Here is a 14,182-nt window from a genome sequence, read left to right as displayed (position 1 = left end):
TCAGAAACTCCTAAACTTGCCCCGATACCAGCATCAATGGAAGTCACAATATGCAAGTGCAAATAATATCATTAATTCTAGCTCTACCACTTGCCCCTGTAAAATCACCTCAGATAAACCACAAGTTTCACCTCCCATTTTTCTATAGCAAGTTCCTAGCAGTATGAACCCCTCTGTCCCAGTAACTTCCCATCTCTTCCCAATCTCTACAGTTTCTGTTCAGGTTGGGCAATCAGATTAATTAACAACTGGTTCTAGCAGGACAAGGATAAATTCCGGCTGTGCACACCTTGTTAACCTGCGCTGGAAGTGTTATCAGAAGAGCAAGTACATGCCCAGGGCAGTGTTTGCGGAGTTTTAAATGAATCTGGGCGCTGTCCTTGAATGCTGAGGCTCCAAGGCGTATTCCCAAGGTGTATTCTCTTCGCATTCAAGAGATCTTATTTTATCCCTTATCTTAAAGATCCTAATATAATCATAATCACTTATCCACCAGCTGAACAACTCTAAACGGGCAAGGCCAGCAAAAAGCACAGCTCCTGCTCTTCAGTGCCTTGTGAGCTATTTGTCCTGTCCCATGATCTTCCATCAGGTGTTGAGTGACCCCTGCCAAGTCAACTCCATTGTTAAGGTGACCTTCCCCCGAGCAAACAGACCAAACAAGTCTGACTGGAAGTAGTTTATCACCCATGGTGACTGGCTCAACCCTTCTAAACGGTCACTGCCCTGCTAAGCTCCTTTAGTGTTTTTTTCCATCACAGATATAGGTTAAAGGGCTGTGAGAAGGCAAAGACGTCCATACAGTTACTGGCACTTGTCAGGCAGAATTACTCAACCCCACTCTGTTCAACTACTTACATGCTTACAATTTAAGCAACTGCAGTGAGACGCTCCAGGAATCCAGGCTTCAAAAATGCACAACCCCAAAATATCAATGATAAGATACATGTAAGTGCTTCAATTTCTTTCTGTTTACCTGCTTTCGAGCATTAAATGCTTCTACTTTATGCTTCAAAAAGGCATTTACATGCATACAGGTACACAATTCAAATTAAGTCCCATTTAGTTCAAAGGTTGCATATATTACTGAATCACAGTGCTCTTTGCAGTCAGGATTTGGTGTCTGTCATCCCCTGGACTCTAAGAAATCACATACCTCTCCAAGAAATATTGTTTTCAGAAATATCTGGGAAGGAGGGGGATGGGAGAGCTGTTGCACATCAAATCATTTGCAATTTAATTTTTTTTATTACTTTGATTTCTGCTTTCCTGCTACAAAAAAAATGCCACACTGCTATCAAATATGAAATAAGCTATCAGTTATCTGAATACATGTATCCCCAAAAGAAAGAAAAAAGCTGATGCTCAGTAATAGCATTATCTCTTTCTCTCAGCATCACTGATATGGGCATTTTGCCACTCAAAACATCCACCCCATTAGGCAGGAGCTTTTTTTGTTATTAAACTCATTCAATGAGGTGAAAACAAAATACAAATGCATGTGGTTACTGCTAGCAGGTAATATCTACAAATCATTTTGCTTCTGCAAGTGTGTTCCACAATTAATCAAATATAAATGCAGTCAAACTTCCCGTAAAACTTTTTGCAAGATTTCAAGTATGGAAGAACAGCAACAGTACTCCTAAAAGACTGATAGGTTTAACTACGTAATTTCATTCTGACATATATTGCAATGCACAGTATCTCCCCATTCATCTTACAAGCTAGTGCAAGGGAAGCAAGAGATGCTGCACTGAAATGTCAGCCGTTCCCCCAACAAGCCATCACAAAGAAAAACACCACCTGGCAGTTGCTGATACTTTTAACTATGCAAAATAGCACCAAAAGCCAATTGCACAGAGGGGGTAGGGGGTGAACCACAAGTCTAAGATCACCTTGACAAAAGGCAGTTTTGTTTAATAAACTGCAGTACCTTGCTCTACACCAAACTCCTCTGAATTTAGATTTAGTCTTAAAAAACATGTTAACGGAAATAACATATGCTTAGCATTAGCAACTGAAGTGACAAACTATGAAGATGCATTTATATAACAATTGTACTTCACTTATTCATTGTAAATAGAGTTCCAGAGTAAAAACAGTGATCGGTGAACATTTTCACAGTAGAAACAGTGAAGAGGCAAGCCAAAGGATTATTAACACGATGCTCTTCTTAGAGAAATGATTAGTAAATCTATTGCTTCCAGTGGACACAACAGTAAGTTTATTTAAGTCTAATTACAAGCTGGTGATAGCTGCAGCAATAAAACCTTGTCTCAAGCCTTCAATATGCTTCAACATAATCAATTTGAAAAACAAAAGGTATTTTAAATAACCTAGCGTCTCGCAACTCTTCTTTGAGCTACTCTGGAAAACAGCTAACGTAGGAAACCCCGACCAACACTTTTGGAGAGAAGTGCACTTGTTACAGAAGCTCTACAGGCAGTGCTTTGTTAGCAATGACCTGCTAAAAAAAAAAAAAAAAAAAAAAAAAAAAAGTAAAAAAAGTTCAGTATCTTTAATGTCTACGTCGCCTGTCATCGGACAAATGACACAACAAATACCAGGTTAAAAATACCCTAAAATAACTTCTTCGCAGAAGAGATGGGTGCCTACAAGCACGCCAAAGCGGGGTGCTCGATTCTGCCGCTTCTTCCTCCGTTTACCGCAGGGCAGTACCTCTGCCTCCGAGGGACCCCGAGGGCTGGAGCAGCCCGCCCAGACCGTGCTCCACCGCCAGCACCGGGGCGGCCACGGCGCGAAATCCTCCGGCAGCGGGCCGGGGGAACCGCCAGCGCTGCGCGGGAAGCGACAGCAAGGCCCGGGCAGCCACAGCCTCAGGGAAGGGCAAGGCCGGCGCCGCCGCGGAGGTATCGGCCCTCAGAGGGGCTCGCACTCACCAGTTCCCCGAGCCCACGATGCAGACCTTGAGAGGCGCCGAGGAGAGCGCCATGGCAGCGCCGCCCCGCCAACGAGCCGCGGCGCTGGGCTCCGAGAAGCCACCGCCTCACGCTCCCCCGCCGCCGCCCTCAGGGGATCGGCCTCCCCGCTCCGCCGCCCCGGCGGCTTGCCGGGAAGTGTAGTCCCGCCCCGCGCCGCTCGCGGCCTCGCCCGGACCGGCCCTGTGGGGGGGGGGGGGGGGGGGGGCTCCCGCCATGGCGGGCCAGGCTAACGGCAGCACCGCCCGCCATGGCGGGAGCGCTCCACCACAACAGGGGGTTGCGCAGGCAGCGTGCCATATCCTTATTGTCACCGTTTTCTGCTCAGCCAACGCCATACGTTTCGGTCATGTATGTCGTGACAAAGCTCTTTCGCTCTCTTCTAGTGCTGGAGCAGTGCCGAACATCCAGAGTAAGTCTGTGAAGTACCCAGATGTGGAGGAAGCGACGTGCAGAGCAGGTCAGGCCCAGGGGCATCTTGGAGAAATATGAATGCTTTCAAATACTTCTTGCCCCTCAGCCTTTAGCCAAAATCATGTTGTCCTCTATCCTCCATGCTACTCCAAGGAAAAAATATGCAGATAACCTGTTGGTTTGGTAAGATGGTTTTGAGTCACCTGTGATAAACTTTTTCATCAAAGATGTATTTCTACTGACACCTTTAGCTGCATTTAATAACCTGGAAGCACTCAAATACAATGCTCTTGTCTCTGTACAGAGATGGTGCCTTTCTTTCTTTATTAGAATAAACTGTATCAAGACAATACCCTTCTGAGCTTTTCATTACAGGGAGCTGTGGCAGATGTCTTCTCTTGTACCTTTTCCAAGTGGCTTGCTAGGGGCCTGGTGGTGTTTGCTGTTCCTGAAATGATCCTTCAGTTAGAGGCTACGTGAGAGGAAAATTTGGATAAGCTTGGTTGCTTTTTGGGTCATCATAACTGAAGCAGTGTGAGTTGCTTCCTGGTGTTCTCCTTTCTGCTTAAAAGTGGGGTTTTCATTTACCCCAGTGCTGGTTTGCTATCAAATTAAAATAAACCAGAAGGGGAAAAAACGAAAACAAAAACCATGCCTAAATCCAATCTGCTTGTACTAGTATGTTAATTTCCACTGGTAGCATTTCCTAATGTGAAGAAATCCCTCATCTCATTATTGTTTGACTCATGTGAGGAAATGTTTTGCTTGCACTTGCCTTAAGCATCCAGAGATCAAGGTTGATAGTATCCAGCCTAGTTTTTGAGGGACTGGGGTAGTCCTATAAAATTGAATAACAAGGGACTGGAGTCTTAAGTACTTAATGAAATAGGGGAATGAAAATGATGCAAAAAGTACATCCTTAATGTAAGCACTTCATGATCATTTTGACGATCAGGACAGAAAACATAAGTCTTTACTAAGCTAAATGCAAAACATAAAAAATACAGACAAATCATAATCTGCATAGATTTCCTCATAAAGCTGACAGCTCTTCAACAGTCTAGAAGGCTGTGGTCCATCACTGCAGCATGTTATGAGGTTGTGTGTGTACTTCTGTGTTTTACACAGAATTGTCATTCTCTTACTGGCAGCCTGCAACCTGAACTTTAACATACATCTTCACCATGAACGAAACTGCAGCTTAGTTAAACAGTTCAAGCTTATACAAACTCTGTTAACAGCCAGAATGCAATGTAAACACATATTCATCTTGAAGAATCCTCAGTTGCATTGCAGAAATACATTGCGGAGGCTTACCCATACCATCCAAATAGAGACTTTTACATATTAGGATAGAATAGACTATTTCAGTTGGAAGGGACTTACAATGACCATCTAGTCCAACTGCCTGACCAATTCAGGGTTGACCAAGTTAAAACGTTATTAAGGGCATTGTCCAAATGCCTCTTAAACACTGACTGGCTTGGGGCATTGAACACCTCTCTAGGAAGCCTGTTCCAGTGTCTGACTGCCCTCTTGGTGAAGAAATGCTTCCTAATGTCCAATCTGAACCTCCCTTGGCACAGCTTTGAATCATTCGCATGCATCCTATCACTGGATACCGGGGTGAAGTGATTGGCACCTTCCTCTCTACTTCCCCTCCTTCTGAAGCTGCAAAGAGCAATGAAGTCACCCCTCAGCTTCCTACTTTCCAAACTAGGCAAGCCCCAAGTCCTTAGCCACTCCTCATAGAACATTCCTTCCAGCCCTTTCACCAGCTTGGTTGCCTTCCTCTGGACATGTTCAAGGACCTTCATATCCTTCTTAAATTGTGGGTCCCAGAACAGCACACAGTACTCCAGGTAAGGCCACACCAATGCTGAATACAGTGGGATAATCACCTCGTTTGACCGGCTGGTTATGCTGTGTTTAATGCACCCCAGGATGTGGCTTGCCCTCTTGGCTGCCAGGGCAATTAATAGAGTATTGATTAATTTAAACTGCATCTGAGGAAAGAAGTAGCCAATCCTTTAAATAAAAACATTGCAGATAATGGAGAAGAAAGCAAGAACGAACCTTTCTACTGTTAAAACAGGTGCTACCAGATCATTAATGTTAGCAAGAACACAAGAATATTCTTTTATGCCTCATCTGCAGACTCAGACAGTTGTGGTCATGCAATCTAGCTGTACTGATTGAAGATACTGTCCTCCCATCCTAGTGGGCTATACCGACCTCAGCTGAATATTTTAATCTTTTTCTCAAGGTTGGCAGAAGAAATTACTTTTTGCATGTTAGTGGCTTGAGTTCAGAGTCTGGCATTTTACCTTAAATTGCTAATGAGATGGGTTAGGAGCAAAGGCAATCTGAAAGGTAATCTCAGGGAAATCAGAATAGCAGCCTCTTTTGTAAAAGAGCACATCTTCATGGTGTAGCCATGACAGTCCCACATATAATCAATGAATTGAAGTCACATATATTCATGTCTATATTTCATTCTCCTGAACCTTATACAGCAACCAGCCAAAGGGAGGTGACAGACAGCTATGGGTTCTAATAGATCAAGCCAAACAACTGTCTGAATTATAGGTGTTAAGGCCCTCAGATTCTGGGATTTTTATGGAAGCAGCTGAGGCAGTAGCACATGTTCCCCTATGCCAGCTTTGCTATGGCAGTAGTATGAGCTTCTCTGACAGGTGAAGCAGGCATCTGGGTTTATTAAATCACCACTAAGATTTGACAGATTTGATCTGTCAATACCACAAAAGACTAAGTCAATATCAACTTTATCTAGTGCATGTCAGAAAGCAGATGGTTTGGTACCTATAATTCCATTACAGAAAAAAAAAAAAAAGAAAGAAAGATTGATAAAGAAAATAAAAATACATTTTAGGTGGGGGAGAAAGTAATATACAATGAGATCACTGTTCTTGCTTTTCAGTTTTACTCTGTATTGAAGTGATTTGTTGGTCCAATGTCAATAGTGATAGATCCATTTTTTTCTTCAGTGCTTCATTTGACTTTACACATGATGATGAAAAAGACAGCATGGATTAAGCACCCATTAAAAAGAACAAAGGCAACTCATGTAGGGGCAGTATAAAGAGATTCTCTAGTTGCATGTTCTAGACTACCTGTATGCAGAGTCATGGAATTTACAGCTGAATCTATTGATCTATTTTAACTATTCTAGATATTGCTAGGATGCCCGTTCTTCTTTTTCTAGGAAGTTGCCTATTTGTCTGACATCCAAGCATTTATCAAAACTTGACAAGCTCCTTTCAAAACTCAGTACCCAGAGATAATAAGATATGTCAGTGCTAATCTACAACTGCAGAGTCCTGTACAAAGCAGAAATATCTGGCAACTAGAAAATACAGGAGAGCTGAGCTGCAACAATATAAAATATTTAGCTTTAATTGCAAATTTCTGAAAACAATCCTGATTACATACTTGGAAAATTTCCATTTAATATGCTGATTATATCATTGAATAGATTATTATAAACCAATGTTTTATTAGGATACATTTAAAAACATTAAATAGCCATTTCCTTTCATTTTATTCTTAGTGTTCTGTACAAAAGATAGGAATCTGATTTATATATAATCAGGTAATTATTGCACTGGAACATATTAAGGTCTTGAAACACATCTTGAGTCATTCTAAATTCAGCTGATTTTGTACCAATTTATTTTACATACATGCTGTTGTGTGAGTGTGGGACTGCCAAAACTGTGTGACTTCTTCCGCAGTATAAACCCTTCAGCTTAACGATGGGTGTGGATTAGGTAGCACAGCTCAGCCCCTCTGAGTAGGTGACCTCAAAGGGAAGAAGACTAGGATATAATAATTAGTATTTTCATAAGACACTTCAGTTTCTAAAGCATCTTAAAGACAGGCATGAGGATGAGGTCCTGCCTAAATTAAACAAACATAGATGTAACAGTAATAGAACTAAGAAAGTGCTCTTCATGTCCCACAGTCTTTGACTTTTTTGAAGGTGCACAGAAGGGGAAGGAGTTAGGTTTGGCTTTTAGTTTTTGGGGTTTTATTCCCAGTGACTGCTGGGTAACTTTGAAGTCCCCAAAAAAGAAATGCACAGAAAGGCCAGGAAATTCTAAGGGGCACAAACATTTTACCTTCCCTCCCATTCAGACTTCCTCCCCTTCAACTCCACTTCCTATTCCTCCTCATCCTTTTTTCACTTAGCCTGTTTTCTTCACTTAACCTCTTATCTGTGCTTATTTTATCAGCTCTCCACAGCTTTATTCAAATGTTCCTCATTTATGCCCATTCTCACCTCAGTCTTTCCAGTCCTGTTCTACTTTGGCTAACTGTTCTGCATTTTTGAGGATAAAAAGTTAATGAGGTGTCGTGGTTTAAACCCAGCTGGCAACTAAGCACCATGCAGCAGCTCATTTATTCCCCCCTCACTGTGGGATGGGGAAGAGGATCCGAAAGATAAAAGTGAGAAAATTAATGGTTTGAGCTAAAGACAGTTTAATAGGTAAAGCAAAAGCTGTGCATGCAGACAAAGCTAAATAAGGAATTCATTCACCACTTCCCACCAGCAGGCAGGTGCTCAGCCATCTCCAAGAAAGCAGGGCTCCATCATGCATAACAGTGACTTGGGAAGACAAATGACATCACTCCAAACATCCCACCCTTCCTTCTTTTTTTTCCCCAGGTTTATATGCTGAGCATGATGTCATATGGTATAGGATATCCCTGGGGTCAGTTGGGGTCAGCTCTCCTGGCTGTGTCCCCTCGCAACTCCTTGTGCCCCCCCCAGCCTGCTCACTGGTGGGGTGGGGTAAGAAGCAGAAAAGGCCTTGACACTGGGTAAGCATGGCTCAGGAATCCAGAACATAGCCCCATATTAGCTACTGTGAAGAAACTTAACTTCATCCCAGCCAAAAACAGCACATGAGGAAAGGAAGGTGTTTTGAGGGTTAAAAGCCATTTTACTTTTCCTTACATTGAGGCAAATGTACTCACTTTATTTTTAGAGAACTACCCACCTCATGCAAGGTTGACAGGCACCTTCAAAATAAGTGAATCTTCCAAATATATCACCTCTATTCTCAAAGAAGAAAGAATGTTTGCAAGTTTGCTTGGAGATCATATGCATTTTGGCAGGCCTTATAAGATAAATACAATTTTAATCCAGCTGGGAACCTGGGTCAAGTACAAATTATAAAGTTTGATAGATAAGGAGAAATCTGGAAAACAAATGTCTTATTTTAGCTTCATAAAGACTTTCTCTCTGTATCTTACAGATTCTGCTGGTACTGTTTTTTCCTTTGCCTGACCAACATGATGTACCTCTTTCAGGTAACCCATTACTGATGGTAATTTGTTACAAATTATTCTATGAAGTTTTTGTGTTACATCATTATTACTTAAGTTCATAGCATGATAAACCTTTTGGGTCAGTAAAAAGGCCATCCTCCCACAGTTGCTCATTCCCTTTTCTGCACTTTCTTCCCCCACCTTGTGTTGACACACAGGTTGTTTGTGCAGTTCATGCAGAAAATCAAATAGGAGAATTAGTTGTGTTTATCTGGGTTTTCTAGCTTAAAGTGTTCATTGAACAACTGTCTTAGCCCGTAGCGTAAGAAGTCAAACGTCTGACTAAGTAATTTACTGCTATTAGATTTCTATTCTGGAATACAGAGACTAAATATAAAACAGACAGAATTATGTGGGCTGAGGTCAATACACAGAACAGATTTGGGGAAATACAGATGTCTGTCAGGTAAGTGTTTCTTGCCTACAGTCTTCAGGCAGTGGAGAACTATTTTTGGAAGAATTCCTTATCATTGCTCTGTCCTATTTATAAACAGTATTCAAAGATATTCCTTACAAAAGAAAAAGTAAAGGCAAGCTTTGCTCTACATATGTGGAACTTTTTTCCTTTCTTTGAAGTGCAGATGGCCTCAAATAATTTCTTTCTTTTCTATCTTCCATTCTTATCTTCTTGAAATTGAACTGGTCTTCCTCTCACCTTACTCACTGAACCATTCTGACGGTATGCAGGGAATGCTTTCTTTCTAACCTTTCTCTCAGAAAGCAAACAATAACAAAGACCTTTGGTTTTGGAAGCTAGGAGAATGGTGATGGTGTAAAAATGTAGGCCTAGTTCCCTGCTGTTTAACAGTCAGCTTCAGCTTTGATAAAGCATTTAATTTGCAAACCATGGGTCAGTATCTCTGATGGGACCCTCACAGCTGCTAGGGACTAACTAGTGCCTCCACTCTGGTGCTTGTGGCAGCTATGTCCCACCCTCATCACTGAGTTCCGCTTTGTGAAAAACTCTTGCTCACAGAGTTGCTCTGCCTTCCAGTCAGGGCAGTGACCAGACCTCTTACCAGACTCTAAAATGAGCCTCCCACTACTGTGCAGCCCCAATCCACAGAACTGTGTTCCTATAGCTACAGAGGGTTATTATCAAGCACGTATAGAGTGTAATTGAGGTTTAGGAGGAGTGAATTTAAATTATCTACTGTTTATCCCTATTTCAATGGAATTCTACATAAAATTTTGGAAAGTTATTAGTCAAAAAAGGTTTGGATCACATGTAAACTTTTTCTTGCAGTCTGATGACTGCAAGGGGATTATTGAGGAGGAAAGAAAAAGCGCAGTGAAATTAAAATCTGCATCTTTAAGTAAACTGCACAGGCTAGTGTCCATGTGACATAAATGTTCTCAGCTAGGAACAAAAAGAATGCCAGGTCTCCCTCTGCATTTATCCCATGGAATGATACAATTAGGAAAACTGCTTTAACTGGAGCAGAGTGGTTTGTGCCTCTTTGTTTATGACTGTGATGCTCCAGATGACTGCAGATCTGCTGCACATTTGTTGGCATCATTGCCCCCACATTTTAATGTAAGAGAGTTTTGAGTGGGTTTGCAAGCTCTTAACAAGCAACAGTCAGGATTTTCTTAGCGTTGCTGTTTACTACTACTGGTTTCTTGGTTAGGTACAGTGCTGTGTGCTAGCATCATGCTGACACTGGGCAACTCCAGAGAGGTGCTTGGCACTAACACGTTGCAGTGAAGGTTCTGATAGTAAAGAATTGGCTGGACTTGAAGTGAAAGCAATTTCTGGCTGGTGAGGACATAAAATGACCATCTGGTCAGTTGAATTACAGAATCACAAGTTCATGGATGTAACTTACATTCACCTGATGGGAAGCACAGCTAAGTGACCACACAGTTCCCTCTCTCATCCATATTGGAATCTGTTGCACCGTCCAGTGATCTGGAATCCGGATAGATCACTTACAGTCTCTCTCTACTGTGCTCTGGTGACTTTCACTACATCTAGAATTAATTTTAACTGGCACACAGCTACACTTCCAGATTGAAAGTTTCTGGAAAGACATCCCCAGTGCTTTCACAATAAGTTTTGAAGTTCACTACAAGATGTGAAGTTTGGGATTTCCAAAATACGGATTGAGACAGTGAAGATAGTTCCATTAACACAGTGAATGTTGACCTGAGTATGTAGGACTTAGTTTCTCTCCATATATTAGATATTCAGTCTTATGCAGTCTGAAGAAAACATTGTTAAAGTTATTGTGCAAAGATATATTGACTAATTTTTAGAAATAATTGTGCCCTGCAATTCCTGCTAGATCAATTATATGCATAGCTGATGCTCTCAACAGTTGTGTTTGAAAGTCAGTTTGTTACTGCTTGTTACTGTTTAATAGCTTTCATTGACATAGACTATGTGAAATTATATGCAGTTCCGTAACTGATTTTTTTGTTGCATTCAAATTTGATTATATGGAACCAGGACACGCATTTCCATCCATGCACACTACACCCATTGGCTCAGGAGCTTCATTCAAGCTCAGGCCTTGCTGTTGGTTCCTGCCTGAACTATGTTGCATGTATGAGATGCATGTATGAGATGCATGGCCCTCTACCTTGCCAACCCTGTCCTTGCCTTCCTGATTTGTCTCCCTGGGTTGATCTCAGACCTGCAAGGTGTCTGCAGAATTGTCTGGCCACCAGTGGACTTTTAGCTGAACTTGGTTACTGTCATCAGACCTGCTTTGCTTTTCTTGCTCAGGTGGTGTGGGACTACATGTTTGTTTGTTTTGTTTGCATTGCACCTATCTGCTTGCCATCCTGGCTTGTCCTCTTGGCTTACTTTCCTTTGCAGAGCAGCTCATTCTTGCTGTTTCCTGACAGTTAAAGCTAAAAATATTTTTCTACACTAGCTTTAAAAACTATAATGACACAGGCTTATATAAAGTTCACTTTTAACATAGCAAATGCATAATTGTCTTCTCAGTTATGTGGATGCACCTGTGCTGATCCTGCATTGCTGAACAGGAGTCAGACTAACAACTGCACAACAATCAGCTGCACAGAAAGACAATTTACTTGTGTTCCTGTCTGACTTCACTCATTTGAGCAACCACAGAGCCAGTTTATTTGAGTAAAGTTAGGCAGGTTTAGGGACCAGGGCCATGAGAAGTGAACAATACATGACTCACTCGTACAAGGAAGGTATGTACAAAGGGCAAATTATTCCAGATTACAAAAGTATTTAAGACTGGAAGTGAAAACATCATGTTCCTTTGTTGCAGAATTGGATCAAATCACTCTGTTATTATGTGAGATCATATTAAAAACAAATCAGGGAAGGTAAAATATATCTTAAAAATACACTTGACATGCCAGGCAAAACTAATATGGTATTTAGTTAAAAGCAGTTTACTAACTTTTCATGCAAAATGTAAAAACTCCAGCAACTATGCCAGCCAATGTTTTATTAGCCACAAAATACATAATAGGCATAGAAACACTTATCCCATGGCTCCACCTGGGCAGTCAGGCTGGTTACTTAGTTAAATCTCAGGTGACATTCTCATAATGAGTGGTGCTTTTTTAGCAGGAATGAAGTTTGTGAGCCTTTGAGCAGAGTACCAAGCCAGGCTGGTTGTTGATGAAGACCAGGTTGTAGGGTATCAGTTGTGTAAAGCCATACAATCTGTAGTTCTACTACATGGGACACACCGGGTGCCAGTGATCCCAGGAAAAAAAAAAAAAAAAAAAAGTATGGGCTCCAGGAGTAAGAAAGGAGTAAGAAAGCCAAATTGGTAGTTGCACTGTGATAGGCATGACATTTCTTGGCCTCACTGCCTTCAACCCCTTCTATCTGCGCCATAGAGACCCTAATTCTCTGTGTGCTATTTTAGCTTGTGCATTGTACAGAACTCTGCCATGTTGCAACATACAGAAACATACCTTGCTGCTATGGATCTGCACAGGGCATGTATATTGCTATGGGCTTGTCTGCTTTGTAAGTGGCCACCACATCCGCTACAGGAGGGGCAGCTTGTACCTCATCTTCTGACCTTAAGACAGCAGAGCAGCTAGTCGTTTCCTGTGTTCATCCTTTTTCTAGATAATAGGTCATAACAAGTGATCCTATAGAGGTTTAAAAACATATATTTTTTGATATCAGATCATTATTTAAGTTTTAGAACATGGTAACAGGAGTTTCTAGTGAGATCTTTTCTACAAACCTCATTTCCTGTTCTTTTTCACCCATAGTGCTTAGTGTGTCTTCAGGATGGAGGTCAGGTCTAGCATTTCAGGCTTGTCACCTCTCTGTGATGGAGGTAGGACAGCTTTCCTGCTGCCTCTGGTCACCTTTAATTAGATGCAATCTTATTTCTCACCAGCAGTGGGCTTTTTTTTCTGCTTTTACCAGCTACGTTCGTGCTGTTCCATTGTTGTGCATCATAAAACAATGCAAGCTGTGTAATCCTAATGTGTGCAAAGCTTCTCTGCATCGAGTGTGACAATCTCTGTAACCTTTGTGTATAGTATGTGCAGTTTAATACTACCAGCAGCATCCAAACCCTGTTATCAGCATACCAAGCCGGCATGGAATGTCCCCCATGGAACTGATCTGCCGCAGCTAGTTTGTAACTCAAGGGCGTAGGGCTGTATTTATCTTATCTGCAGAGGATAAAAACTCCCATGAGGGTGTTCCAACTTTCTGTTTCACTAGTCCATGGTAGAGTCTATGCAGATTAATCTCCTGAGTATCGACACCTAGGACAAATTTAGCATCCAGAGCAATTGTGACTGATTTCAATGTTTTTGTTCAGTTGGAAATCATACACTTGCCATGAACTGTGAAAGGCCAGGGGGTTCTGAAACAGCTTTCAAAGATGGCTGCTAGCCAGCTGCAGTGCCAGTCTGATAGGGTCTGAATATGTAAACCAAAGCCTTTCAGTGTGCTTAATATCATTTGTTTAAAAAAAAAAAAATGATCAATGCCCAACAGGGCCCTGATTTGCAAACACAGAAGTTTGTTTTTTTTTTTTTTCTATTAAATTTTAGTGCCTGTTAATACTTGTGCTAGCAGATACAACAAAGCCCAGTAACAGAAGAAAAGACTCCCAAATACAACTTTATGACAAGAACACAATATTAATCAGCAAAGAGTGACTTTCACCGGAGGTTAATTTAGTGTGCTGTGAAGGAGGAAGCTCCTTTGGCACTAGAGGGAGTTGCTGTTTCCTGACAATAGATCCCGTCCCATGCATCTAAAATTCAAATGTGGGGACTACATTGGTTTACAGAGTTTGTATGTGAGTTGACTGAGCATAAGATCAAGATGGAGACAAAGGAGACATTAGACTGAACGTTTTTGAACAAGATGTGGCACAAAATTAAGTTTACAGCCAGTTAACATTATTTTTTTATTGCAATTCTTAAAATTAGTAAATTATTTTAATTAATCTCCCACTTTGGACCTAATCTGAGTCCCCACCCTGTATGTTTAAGAAAGA

At 41.5% G+C, this 14,182-nt stretch overlaps 1 protein-coding gene across 2 annotated transcripts in view; it reads right to left on the bottom strand.

Annotated features, from left to right (window-relative positions):
- The window catches only part of GPD1L (glycerol-3-phosphate dehydrogenase 1 like), a 28,161-nt gene extending 25,104 nt beyond the window's left edge, over positions 1-3,057 (bottom strand). The window contains exon 1 of one of the 2 annotated variants that reach the window (XM_042806502.1): positions 2,901-3,057. In XM_042806502.1, coding sequence (XP_042662436.1) covers positions 2,901-2,953 — 53 coding nt within the window. In that variant the 5' untranslated portion in view covers positions 2,954-3,057. The remainder of the gene's footprint in view (positions 1-2,900) is intronic. The other variant, XM_042806503.1, reaches the window with a different exon arrangement.
- Between the last annotated feature and the right edge of the window lie 11,125 nt (positions 3,058-14,182).

Source organism: Tyto alba, unplaced genomic scaffold (genome assembly GCF_018691265.1).
Source record: "Tyto alba isolate M040663 unplaced genomic scaffold, T.alba_DEE_v4.0 Super-Scaffold_46, whole genome shotgun sequence".
Classification (NCBI taxonomy): domain Eukaryota; kingdom Metazoa; phylum Chordata; class Aves; order Strigiformes; family Tytonidae; genus Tyto; species Tyto alba.
The sequence above is the reverse complement of the archived record's forward strand: the minus strand, read 5'-3'. Positions and strand labels throughout refer to the sequence as shown.